General features: G+C 36.8%; 2 protein-coding genes across 9 annotated transcripts; both read right to left on the reverse strand.

Annotated features, from left to right (window-relative positions):
• Nucleotides 1-1543: 1543 nt before the first annotated feature.
• On the reverse strand, nucleotides 1544-6080 carry LOC103455221 (1-deoxy-D-xylulose 5-phosphate reductoisomerase, chloroplastic). Its single transcript, XM_008394812.4, has 12 exons — nucleotides 5585-6080; nucleotides 5128-5309; nucleotides 4727-4813; nucleotides 4402-4527; nucleotides 4256-4318; nucleotides 3847-3996; nucleotides 3571-3638; nucleotides 3072-3183; nucleotides 2877-2981; nucleotides 2634-2755; nucleotides 2147-2293; nucleotides 1544-1966 (listed from the first exon to the last, which is right to left on the reverse strand). Exons 1-12 carry the CDS (start codon nucleotides 5673-5675, stop codon nucleotides 1798-1800), a joined length of 1422 nt encoding a protein of 473 aa, XP_008393034.1. The 5' UTR covers nucleotides 5676-6080; the 3' UTR covers nucleotides 1544-1797.
• A 1835-nt stretch (nucleotides 6081-7915) lies between these two features.
• Nucleotides 7916-12881, reverse strand: LOC103455220 (peroxisomal membrane protein PEX14). Of its 8 annotated transcripts, none has more exons than XM_029092453.2 (14): nucleotides 12648-12881; nucleotides 12484-12526; nucleotides 11870-12111; nucleotides 11745-11784; nucleotides 11461-11657; nucleotides 11131-11320; nucleotides 10889-10978; nucleotides 10658-10728; nucleotides 10489-10531; nucleotides 10332-10378; nucleotides 9555-9599; nucleotides 9384-9452; nucleotides 8336-8883; nucleotides 7916-8200 (listed from the first exon to the last, which is right to left on the reverse strand). In XM_029092453.2, the coding sequence occupies exons 2-13, from the start codon at nucleotides 12506-12508 to the stop codon at nucleotides 8377-8379; spliced, it is 1566 nt and encodes a 521-aa protein (XP_028948286.1). In that variant the 5' UTR covers nucleotides 12509-12526; nucleotides 12648-12881; the 3' UTR covers nucleotides 7916-8200; nucleotides 8336-8376. The 8 variants fall into 8 exon arrangements, with proteins under 8 accessions (XP_028948286.1, XP_070668619.1, XP_028948284.1 ...); XM_070812518.1 differs by having other exon boundaries at nucleotides 11461-11654; nucleotides 12648-12875; XM_029092451.2 differs by having other exon boundaries at nucleotides 10332-10393; nucleotides 11461-11654; nucleotides 12648-12835.
• Nucleotides 12882-13138: the final 257 nt, after the last annotated feature.

Consider the following 13138-nt stretch of genomic DNA (forward strand, 5'->3'; position numbering starts at 1 on the left):
ATTCACTCTCATAAAAATCATTAGTATTTGATTTTGTTTCACCTTCGGACACAGAATATTTTAATGTTCGACATTTTATCTCTAAGACAAGTTTATATCAACAACAGTGTTCATAGTTGATTAGCGTTTGTCTTCCATGATACAAAGATAACTTCCTTATGATAACAACATTTCCAATCGTAAGGCTCCAATGAATCGTGATTTTGTTGAACTCCTCAAAGACTCTCTTAATCTCTAAATACTTTTGGAGACAACCCCGCTTTCTTCATCTCATTATAAAGACTACGGAGACTAGAGTAATGGGAATCGTTGGAATTTTTATGGAGACATTTGGACAAAGCGCCCGTGTTCTTTGGACATTTTGTTTGTTTTGATTTGATTGCGCAGTTTTCACAGTTTCCAATCTTTAGATGCATGTGAGGAGGAGGAGGAGGAGGAGGAGGAGGAGGAGGAGGAGGAGGAGGAGGAGGAGGAGGAGGAGGAGGAGGAGGAGGAGGAGGAGGAGGAGGAGGAGGAGGAGGAGGAGGAGGAGGAGGAGGAGGAGGGCATTATTGGATATTTCAACTTCAGTTGAAAACGATGAATGGAGAGTGGAGAGAGCAAAGTTGTCAACTACACCAACCCTTCTTACATGCATCGCCATCTCTAGCTATCTAATACTCCACTATCATTTGTATGTGTTTTTGTTCTTTTCGTGTCATTGGTTTGAGATACCACCAAGGAGGCAAATTAAGTGTGTAAGTCCTCCTTCAAAAGAGGCTCATAATTTTTAACGCTCACAATGCAGAGTTTTTTTTTACGGTAAGAACATGTACTAGGTTCGAACATCTACAATGGTGTCTTCTACTTAGACAGAGTAATCGATCCTTGAAGTGACATAATGCTACAACACTTAGTGGGCCAGATTAATGGCAATTTTAGATGCTCGTATTGAGTATGCGTTTCATATTTAGTCGGAACTCCACAATGTGAACCGAGCTTTTAGGCTGTCAACCTTGTTTTTAGGCTTCTTGGGCCTTTCTGGTTTGGGGTGGCTAGCTTGGAGTTTTTCAAATTTCTTCCCCAGCCCAACACAGACGTCCACCTTTTTTTGATTGAGGTTGGAGCTTGGAACTTGGTTCACATTGCGGTAGTAACACTCCCAAAAGGAGAGAAAATGGCCTATTTTTCGCAAGTTCGGGCTAGTTTGGTATTGCTGTGTTTTGAAAAAAAGTTACTTCTGCTGTGCTGTAAGAATAAGCAGCTGTGAAATAAAACAGCAGAGTGTTTGGTAAACCTTTTTGTAAAAATGCTTTTGAAAAAAAAAAGCAGTATTATAGTATTTGGCAAATTTTTATGTAAAACAAATGTGAAAAAAAACCGGTTTTTCAAAGCTAGGTTTTGCAGCTTCTTGTTTTTGGCTTTTTTCACCCAAAACTATGAAAAAAAAGCTGAAGCTGAATGTTTACTAAACACAAAAACAGCTCCCAGCTTTTTTGATACCAGTTTTTTTTAGAATCACCTCAGTACCAAACCAGGCCTAACAAGGACTGAGAACAGAGAATCAAAGGGCAAACAATGCACAATTTCACTACAGATCGGGTTTTCAATAGTTCATCTTGTTTCTGTCTTTCGAAATTTTACCGTCCACAGTAGGACTTCTCTTCAGAGGGATAACGTATTCATACATTTAGAACCTATTTAAGGGGGGAACGCATTTCCGTTCAGTCCCCCGCCCCCCGCCCACAAGCTTGTGAAATCTTGGGAGATTCAACGTACTGACTGACTCTCCGATCATAGCATCGGTTGGTAAGTTGATCATGCAAAAACAGGAATTGAGCTTCCAGAGCTTTGCAAATCGGCTGCATAATCTCGTGCCCATAAATCGTAATGTATGATTTCCTCGAGGGAAGGCGAGGCCACTAGTTCTGCCCGATGCTTAGCACATGTTAGCTCAACAATCTTGAAAATATCAAGATAACTGATTCTGCAAAACAGGAAAACTTTTATATTAGCAGAGAATTTCGCATGACGAAAACTTGCACACCAGCGAGAAGATTTGCAATTTCACAGCTCGGGCAGTTAAACTGCTGAGGTGACCATAATTGTTGCCAAAGTTTGAAAGTTAACATTTTCTATCAAGGGAGAATGAATAAAGAGCTCATACTTTTCACTGATAAACATCTCCACAGCCTTTTCATTTGCCGCACTAAGAACTCCAGTCATGGTGCCACCGGCCCGTCCAGCAGCATAGGCAAGGTCCATGGATGGGTATTTCACATTGTCAGGAGCTTTAAAGGTTAATGAACCTAGCCTGCATCAATATTAGTTTCTAGTCAATCTGTGACAGTTTCTCGAAGAAGGAAGTGTTATGATTGTAGTAGATTTCGGCAACATAATGGGCATCTTATAAACTAAATTAAACATTCAGGATTCACAATAGACGAAACCACCATTGAATCATTAGAAGTTCCGACAATATTTGACATAGTTACCCAGCTTTAGAGTCAGAAATGCATGCTTATTCATATAACATAACTTAGTTATCAGAAGGAACATTTAGAAAATTCTACGTTACCATAAATGAAAAGAAAATGAAGAAGAAGGACGCAAGCTGGAGCCCCATGAAATAAAATAAGGAAAAGGTTCATTACTTGCACAGATCAAGACGAGGCCATGTTACTTCAGAGCAGTAGATTCTCTCTGGCCATGACATGGTGTAGAGGATTGGCAAGCGCATATCAGGCCATCCCAGTTGTGCCAGAACAGATGAATCCTGAGAAGAACATCACAAAAATCCGAAAAATATGAGTTTGCAGTGTTTTTACAAACTAAAGAAACATTTAAAACACAAAATTAGCATGCCAAAACTACAGATAAATGTTCAGTAGCTGAACCTGTGTTTCAATCATTGAATGTATAATGGACTGCGGATGAATCACAATCTCGATATCATCATATTCGGCTCCAAACAAGTAATGAGCTTCAATGACTTCGAGACCCTGTCAATGAGTACAAAGAACTTAATATTCAGCTCTAATATGGTGCTTTCCATATAAACGGTTTCAACATGAACACAGATGATAACAAACCTTATTGAAAAGAGTCGCAGAATCAACAGTAATCTTCTTTCCCATATTCCAGTTTGGATGCTTCAGAGCATCAGCAACTTTAACTTCTTTCAACTTCTCAACAGGCCAATCCCTGTCAGTATTGGAGTGAGAAATCGTCAAAATCCTCCCTATGCAACTTTAACTTCTTTTAATTTCGCATATTCACTAATGACTGAAACTAAATCATTCAGAAAGATGTTACAACAAAAGTAAATCACTGTTAGAAGTGAACTTGAATACAGGAACATCCTATGCGAAATTGTGGATTGAATTATGTTTTAGTAGTTCTTATTTAAAATGCTTTTTCTTTCAAGAAAAACTTTTAGAGAAAAAGAAAAAAATATGGGCAAGTTCAAACAATTGAGGAAAATGATAAATTCCTGCTAACATTGACAGGTAACCCCTTTCTATATATTCTAAGTAAGAAAGTTAAATACTACTCAGCTTTCATATTCCAACTTAGATTATGATTTCATACCTGAAAGACCCACCAGACGCTGTCAAAATGATACGCCGAAGTGCACCCTCTGGCAAGCCTTGGATACACTGAAAAAAGGAGAATTCATGAAGCTTCACTATGACATAAGAGTCACAAATATAAAATGATCCGGCAAGCATTAAAATAAAGTGCAACACGTAATGTAATAATGCTTTGTAATACAAACATAATAATGTATGTAACAGATATATCCATTATTAGTACATAAATTATCTGACAGATTTTTAGCTATCAAGATGAATAAACATTCCGTACCTGAAAAATCGCAGAATGTTCTGAATCAGCAGGAAGAATTTTCACATTATGCTTGTGAGCAAGAGGAAGAACGAAAGGACCTCCAGCAATCAGGGTCTCTTTATTGGCTAACGCTATGTCTTTCCCTGCTTCTATTGCAGCCACTGTAGGCTAAGATAAAAAAGTAACACGGGAATTAAGTCTCCTAGTTTATATTCATTTATAAGTCAAATACTGTTTTCTTTTCTGAAAATACATTTGTTCAATTTCGTTATAAATCATCAGTCATTATAATTTGTTAGCCAACTTTGCTATCCCGTCAACCTTCCCTTGTCTTTCAGTTCCTAAATTATGTATTTCAAAAGTTATACGCATAGCTTCTTTTCAGAAAAAATTTTGACACTTACAACTTTAATGACAAAGCAATTACCTTCAGTCCTGCACAGCCTACAATTCCTGTAACTACTGTGACTGCATCTGGGTGGCGGGCAACCTGAGAAGAGAAAAATATGAGCAATTCCTTCAAGATGAACAAAACAAAATTCATCAACCAAGGGCAATTAGATGCTAGTCTACCTCAACAACTCCTTGCTCGCCCGGAATAATCTCGGGCTTTTCATCTAAATCAGCCAAGGCCTCTTTAAGTTCATTAACTAATGACTCATTTCTAACAGCAACAAGTTGGGGCTTGAATCTCCTCACCTGTACAATGCAAAAAATGGATTCTCAACCCCAACGTAGACAAGAAATATCAATCCAGAACCCCAATTTACTAGGGTTGGTAACTTTATTATCAGGGTGAATTTGTGGGGTGAGTCTACTCGAAATTCAATACTTACCCATAAGTTGGGATGAACAATCCTTTTAAGTTCTAGGAACCGTTACTTATCTAATGGATTACCTGATCCACAAGAAGAGTTACATTTGAACCAGCTGCCAGCGCCACAATTCTGAATTTATCTGGGTTCTCCGCCACTATGTCTAATGTCTGTATAAACAACAGAATCCGATCATAATCAACAAATGGGATTCCCAGAATTTGTTCCTTTAAGAAAGAAAAACAGCTTCTTTTCCACCACTAAAATAGAGTTTAAAAAACTTTCTGATTCATGTGATGCTTATACAGCAAGATACAACTCCCACAAATGAAGTAAATCATGTTATTTCAATATTTGATCTTCCAACCTTCTATCAATTTAATTCTCTTTTCTGTTAACAACTCCATACAGGTCTTACTAGTATATTAGTATCCTTAATCTCCAATAAACAATTTTAGAAGAAAAGAAACAATCTTTTCGATACCTGGGTTCCAATGGAACCGGTAGATCCAACGATCGAAATAGGCTTGGGACCGTCCCAAGTCCTGCGGCTTGTCTCCACCGCAGCACGTCCAGGCCAAGCTGGAGGAGGTGTCTGTGCAGCTGAGCATTGAACTCTTCTCCCAATTACAGTTCCGCAATCTCTCCTCCTCAAAGCAAACCCCCCTATGTTTCAACAAACAAAATATCAAAATTCAGAGCTCATGCAAGTAAAATTTAAAGAAAAAAGCACATATATCCACTCCATCATATGAACTTTTAATTTTACAAAAAAGTAGATGGACCTCATCACTTTACAATCACAGAATCACAGTGACCCATTTGAGCAGTAATGTCAGCATGCACTCTGGAAAGCCAGAATTAAAAAAAGTCTCCATCTTGCCAGTTTTCTCGGGAACCAAACAGAAAATTGAAAGCAAGAGAAGCACAGTAACTGCTACCTGGAAGCTTGGGGAGGTGGCAGCTGGACTTGGCGGAATCCAAGAAAGAGATGGCTTTGATTTCAGCTGGAGATAACAAATTGAGAGCCATCCAATCCAATCAAAACTCTAACTTTTTGGATCCAAATCAACAAAAAGCAATAATCTTTGAGATAAATGAACAAAAAGAAGACAACCCTTTGAGCCAATTTTTCTGTGGTGCTGGAAATTGCAGAACTTTATAGTAACATTTGTAGTGGGTTTTCTAATAATAGTAAATTGGGTTTCTTCCTTTGCTAATAAATTATTTTGAATTAAAAATATTAGTAAAAACTAAAACAAATAAATAATCAAAACATGGGAAGTGAGGTGTGGACAGATGAATAAGGACGATATGTAGGATGGGGACGACAACGGAATCAGCCTCTTCTGGTGGACTGTAATTACCATTTTAGTGGGAAAATTTGATCCTTCATTTAGCATACGACGCCGTTTAGAAGTTAGCATATTATTATTTGGATAGGATAGGGACTTAGGAGTATGCTGTTTACAACATTTCATGATATTCCTCTATAATCCATCCAAAACATTTGACGTGGATTCTGAGGAGGGAATTGTTGCCTTGTATAATTGTAGTTTGTATTCTCTTGTATTTGAAATGGAAGGCTTATCAAAATCTTTCTATTTTTGTGTTTATTACTGTGCTAGATTTGTGAAATACTAAGAAGACTCTCAAAAATGGGATTTTTTATGGATCATCTGCCACTTCATGTTTTTGGCACAATATTTATAATGTTGATACATAAATTTATGTTAAACTATGAAGTGACAGAAAATTCATAAAAAATGTCCTTAACATTTCTCTTTATTCATACACGATTTCTCTACGATGAAATTGAAAAAGAAGAGAAATTGTTAAGTGTAGGGCCTGTCCAAACTCTAAGGGGTAGAAATAGATGAGAGAGGGTCGGATCCTCCAATCACATTCGTTCATCGTACATTATGTAGCTAGTTTTCGTCAGCTACTGTTTATATTCAATTTTAAATAAAAATATTACCGTATGATGTACGATGAAAAAATGTGATTTGAGAATTCCCGGAATCCTTACAAAGAGAGTCCAAGGAGGATCCTCATTCGAAATAGATGCTGACTTGAGTTGATCCCATTTTTTTCCTTTATTTTCTTGTTAGGTCAAAAGGATTAAGGTATCTGAAGTATTGAGGTTATGGTCTATACCTTATCACAAGAAGTTAAGCAAGTTACTAAATGCTTATTGGATCCTACTACCCACCATAAGTTTTTATATTAGTCACTATGTTCAAGATAAACGTGATTACAAATATTCAGATTCGACGGTCCAAATCCATTTTGTTTAAACACATTTTCTCCCTTTATCAACAAAAACAAAAAATTAAACATAAAATGATTTTAAAATACGAAATAATTATCAAACGAGGCTACACTAATTTTCATTTCTAGGATGTGTAGTGGTGTAGGATATGTGTATAGGTGTACAAGATGAGAGATGGTGGTGAGTGGTGAGTGGTGAGTGGTGATCATAAAGGTGAGGGGTATGTAGTGCTATTTCATGCGTGTACAATTGAAATTAATACCAAATTAACTTCTTCGTTAGAATTCCACAGAAAGTTGGTAACTATCATAAAAAAGCTAGACCCACTAAAAATCATGAAGAAAAAATCGATAAAAGTTGTATATGAGTTTGTTTATTGTACATTATTTTGATCATTCTTTGAATAATTTGTCAATATTCACGGAAGAATCAAAATTATTTATAATAAACAAACTCATAGATCACTTCTATCGATTTTCATTATCAGAAATTACATTGAAGAATTATGCTAACTTCAGAGACTGTTTTGGATAAAAGACTATAAATAAATTATCAATAAGAAATGGACGGCCAGAAGTGTCCAACTCTACACTTCAAGTTTTACAAAGGCTCCTTATTCTCCATGTGACCAAAACGCGCGTTTCACAAATTTCATATGGTGATAATTTCATAACTCCTGTCTAAACTTTTCAATGATTTTCTACTAGGTTGCCGACGGCGTGAATTATGCACCAAGAAGTGCATAACATGCATACATATACGAGTAGTTATACGCGTATTTCTTTGCACGGTGCATTTATACAAGATATTAACTAAAAAAGTACGTCAACATGCATACGTATACGAGTGGTATCTATGATCAAGTTGTTCAATGTGGGGTGGACGCATTACGGTGCAGTTAGGTATGGGACTAGAATCAAAACCAAAACCGTTGAAAGTGTTTCTGAGCAAAAGTGATTTTTAAAGAAGCATCACCAAACGGGATTCGGATTGAGCAGGATTGGATGCAAATAACCACCAACATGCACATTATATACTCTGAACTGATTCAGCGTTTGGCCATTTCTTTATAATGTTCAATAAACAAATTTATCAGAAGTGTAACCACCACCAAAGCCTAAAATACAGCTTTTGGAAAAAGCACTTTAGGTTCGGCCTTTCAGCAACTTATTTTATACGTCAACATCTTCTTCTGCTCTCTCATCTCATCCATGCATGTATTACTATTGTATCTCTGAGTTAACTTTTGAAAGATTTTCGGGTAGGTTTCCGAAGGAGAAGAAATCTGCACCAGAAATGCAGTGTCAATATAACATTAACGAAATGAAGCTGATGGCTTCGTGAATACGGATGTTCAAGAACAGAAATATACATGTATTTCTTGAGCAATTTTACATAACGGATATAGATATACTAGTACCTGAGATGATTAAGGTGTTCAATGAAATGAACTCATGACTATTAACGGCTCACTTCCTCTTCTTGTATCTCGGTAGTAGAGTTCAGCGGTGAACTCCCATTGATTTGCTCCGATTCACCTCCAGATTCAGCTAATTTTGTTACCCTCTGCAACTCATCCGCCCCGTCTGATGGGCCATTGGTCGCTTCTGATGGGTGTGCAATGGGCAGATCGTTACCCAGCTGTTCTTTCTGCACTGATGGTTTTGGCCGTCGGATAGCTTCAGCTGCTGCTGCCATTGCAACAGGGGGTGGCTGGGGAGGAACCCATGTACGCTGAACCGGTTGCTCACTAGTTCGTACACCATACGACCCTCCATTGACTTCATTTTCTATCTCAGTGATTCTGGAATTTTTCTGCTGCTGCTGCTGCCACCACGGCACTGTACTGTCACCGTTTGACTGATAATTGAGCCCATTGTCCTGAATGCTGGAATTCAAACTGTCACCGCTTACTTGAGATTGAAGCGCTTGGCTCGGGTTGTTTTGGGCCTGACCAACTTCCCAAGGCTACCCAAGAAAACATATAGTACCAATCATCTCCACGTATCAAAGCATGAAAACTGAATTTTTATTACACTTAGTCAAACTTTTGAAAGAGTCGAATAAATCTCTCTATAATTTCATAAAGCTTACAACTATTTCTGGTAACATTCCATGATTATATTTAGGAATGATAAAACAGAACCATTTTCTTTTTGTCCAGAATCCAGATTTTGAAAGACACGCTGTAAATGATCCAACAATGTTTCCTAATCTTTGACAAAAAGAAAAAAAAAACAATGTTTCCTAAGCTGGAGTGAATCAATTTCGAATCCTAGCTTTAACCTACTGGACACCAAAAGTTGGTAGCCCAATTTTAAATAACTGGCCTCGGTGGTGGAGACTATTATTTTCTATTGCTAAATTGCTTAATGCACTCAATGAGTCTGTGTTAGTCCATAACCGTTTCTGTTTCCTTTTACTGAAAGGAGAAAGAGGGGAAGGTGAAAAGCTCTCAAAAGCAATACCTTAGCTCTAGGTGCCAAGCGAGGATTTGATAGTTGCTGATTAGGGTTCGGGAGAAAATCATCAATGTCCTGCACATCATCCAGAATGAAGAACAATTAGCATTTAAGCAAAAAAAAAAAAAAGAAAAAAAAAAAAACTGATTTCAATAAAAAAAGCAAGAGAGAGCTTACTTTGACATTAGGAGGTTTCTCCCCTCTTTGTACCATGGCCATGATCTGCAATATTATAGTAAAAGTTAAATACGCGGTCAAGAAGTTATCACATAAGTGATAATATTATGAGGCCATAGACTTGACCAAACATAAGATCAAATATAAACTTACAACGTATACATGAATAATCTGCAAACTCAATTTGCAGTTGGAATGATAAAGACTACCAGACAAGCAACAGGTTAGATAATTTCAAAGTGCGTGAAAGATAATTTTCAACCTCATCAACTTATAATCTTTTAGGCCCCTCCTGAATCATCTACGATTCATCCATTCTAACCTTAAATTTGGCTACTCTTAGTAACAAATTCGCGAAGGCTAGAGTAAGGTTAGATAATTTCACAGTGCGTGAAAGATAATTTTCAACCTCGTCAACTTATAATCTTTTAGGCCTCCTGAATCATATACGATTCATCCATTCTAACCTTACATTTGGCTACTCTTAGTAACAAATTCGCGAAGGCTAGAGTAAACTCATAGCCCCCTGATAAATCCCCATAAACGAGCTCTTTGCATCTAATGACTGTCACTGGATGACCATCCAAACTCAAATTGAGAGATAACATAGTATTTTGTGCCAGCTTATTTAACCACATCAACTTTATATGTTCTAAGAACACTGCATCCCTTAAACATTAAACGGGTTTTATAGGATAAAAGAAAAGCTCTCAATAATAGACACCACTTCTTTTAAAAACATTTCCAAGCAATGAAAAGGCCATAAAATTTACTTACATCCATATAAGACTTTGGATGAGGTGCTGGTTCCACAGATGCAGCAGCTGAGGAAGATTGCACTGTACAGAAAATTGTAACAATATGAAGCAGAAATCAATATAAGTTAGAAAGATTAAACAATTAGAAATTTGACAACTGATTAAAAAATAATAACCTGAGCGCACGTCATACTCTGCCTTGCCATTCACATACTGTTGCTGTAAAACAGATTCAAGGTAAAAAGTTAAAAAAAAAACCCTTCTTTTGGATAGATCTGGATATCATATTATCGAAAGCCTTCCCATTTCAATAAGAATATCAAATTTGTGCTACTGTCAGCTGACCTTTGAATTTGTGATAGCGATGCGATTGTCTTCATGATCAACAAGAGAGGTTCTCGAGGCTTTTGTTTCTCCTGATGGTTAGGCAGAAAGATGGGAAAATCAAATAATCATCATCAGATTCCAATTTTGTAAACAAGAAGTTTCTGATTGCAAACAAATGACGAAGTGACTGTTTTTTCGGCAGAAATCAAGTATAGCCACTTGATTGAACAAATAAAGTATTTCCTGTACCTTCCAATTTCCGTATGGAATTACTCATTGACTTCATTTCTTGCACTTGCACATCCAACAAACTCATGAGTTCCACGAAGTATTTCCTCTCTGGCCCAAGTATAAACCGCAGCAATTGTGAAAAGGTAATACTCATCAGTATAAAGAAGTGAAAATCGAAACAATAATGATAACAAAATATAAATTCAATCAAGATAGAAATAGGTTAAAAGACGATTGGTACAAAAGGATCACAATCGCACCTTCAGTCTTAGAATTCAGCATTTCCTGGCTTACTTTTGCCACATCTGATGCTGCGGCTGCGGCTGTTTTAGCAGCTGCCGCAGCTTCTTCTGCCAAACTTGGTTTCGCGTCAACTTTATTCTTAACATCATTCTCATCTTCCAATACAACCTTGCGTATCCAAGCCTTCAATCTAGGAATAAAAGATTTCTAAAACAAGGAACATGTTATTAGACAGCAATCGAGTGACAGAAGTTTTATGAGAAACTATGCCAAGAATCATATAAAAGCAATATAACACGATGGACAAAATTAACATGTCATGATTGTACAAGGTTGAGTACAAATACCTTAATTAGTACAGCTGCTCCACAACCAGAAAGTGTCAGTACTCCTACAGCAACAATGGCATGAGACCAGCGAAATCTATACCCAGTTAACGTACCCACAGGGGAAATTGCTTTAGTGGGAGCAGCGGCGGAAGGCTGCAAAGTTTGAGTTGTATTTTGTGCCTGAACATTTGACGATGTCTTCACCTGTCCATCTGCTACAAGAAAATATACAACCAAGGTTACATAAACAATTGACAAACTCAGGTCAAATAAAAAATATCAGGTTTTTGTGATGGTGTTACCTTGATTTCCGATAGTTGCCTGCGTACCTGAAGGTGGGTCCTTCAATTTGCAAACAAACAACATCAACCACGAAAAACATAGAGACTTAACAATTAGTTTGAATACCAATAATCAATTCACTTACAGGCACACGCCGAAATGCTTCGTCAATCTCTTCTTTTGTGAGCCCCTTCTTCTCGAGAAAAGACCGTCTGTAAACAACAGGAGAGCCCCTAACTTTCGGGTGCGAAAGGAATTTAACAGCATTTTGCACTTGTTCCTCCCTCATTGGTTCGGAATTCACAAACACCGACGGTGTAGAGCTTTGCTTGGGGGGCTCATCCCCAGCATTTTGCTGACCCTCAGTTGTGGGTTGAGCAATCCCTGCTGCTCAAGTTAACAACCACAATTATTATTTTCACACAAATTAGACTGTAACTAATATTGCAAGAACTAAGATTTCTTTCATAGACCATAAATTTATTCAACTCATTAAATTATAATCATAAAAACATCTCTCCTGGTTTATTCAATCAATCCCACCAGGAACTAAATTCCACCAGCAAATTATTCAGTAAAAATCTTAAAAATTAACAATAATTAACATAACTGATAATATATTCAAATTGTTGATTTAATTTTCAATTTTCAATTGCATAACTTCCTCAGCAACTATATGAGCAGTACTGAAACAATAAAATTAAAGTAAAAAAGAAACAAAATTTGAGAAAATAATATAAAGAGAGAGAGAAATGGCACCTGGGTTCTGCTCTTTGTCCGCCATAGTGCCCTTCTCCTCCAACTGAATCACTCAAAATTACAAGAAACAATGAAAAAAATGGAAAAACAAACAGCAAAAACTGATTAAAAAAGCTTTTAATTCACCATTAAAATTGTGAAATTCTGATCAAGAAATAACTTACACGAGACGACGGAAATAGTGATGTCAGCGGGAAGCTAAGGTGGGCTTTTGCTCATCCCAAAGCAGCTTGCTTTTATTATTTATTAAAATTGATTTTCGAAGGGAAGACAAAAAGTCTGAAACTTTGAAAGACTCCCAAGACAGAGTTTGCGACAATTTTTCTTTGGGAATTTGTACGAAAAGTTATATGTTTAGTTCACGAAAAAATACATTTTTATACCGAAAAATTAATCATATTACTATTTATTTTGTTAATTATTTTATTTTTAATGTTAAAATTCAAAATTTAAAAAAAAATTTCATTAGTTTTATTTTTTATTTTTTTTTATTTTTAAATCGGCTGTGGTGCTTTGTGGGCGTATGGGCAGTTTTGGATTATGGTCTGAATTCGTTTGGACCCGCAATGTGAAAGAAGGGCTAAAACTCTTGGTCCAAGCCCAAAGGTTTTGAGGCTTGTTTTAGTTGTCTTGTGTTGCTCGGGCTATAACAACG

Source organism: Malus domestica, chromosome 14, assembly GCF_042453785.1.
Source record: "Malus domestica chromosome 14, GDT2T_hap1".
Classification (NCBI taxonomy): Eukaryota; Viridiplantae; Streptophyta; class Magnoliopsida; order Rosales; family Rosaceae; genus Malus; species Malus domestica.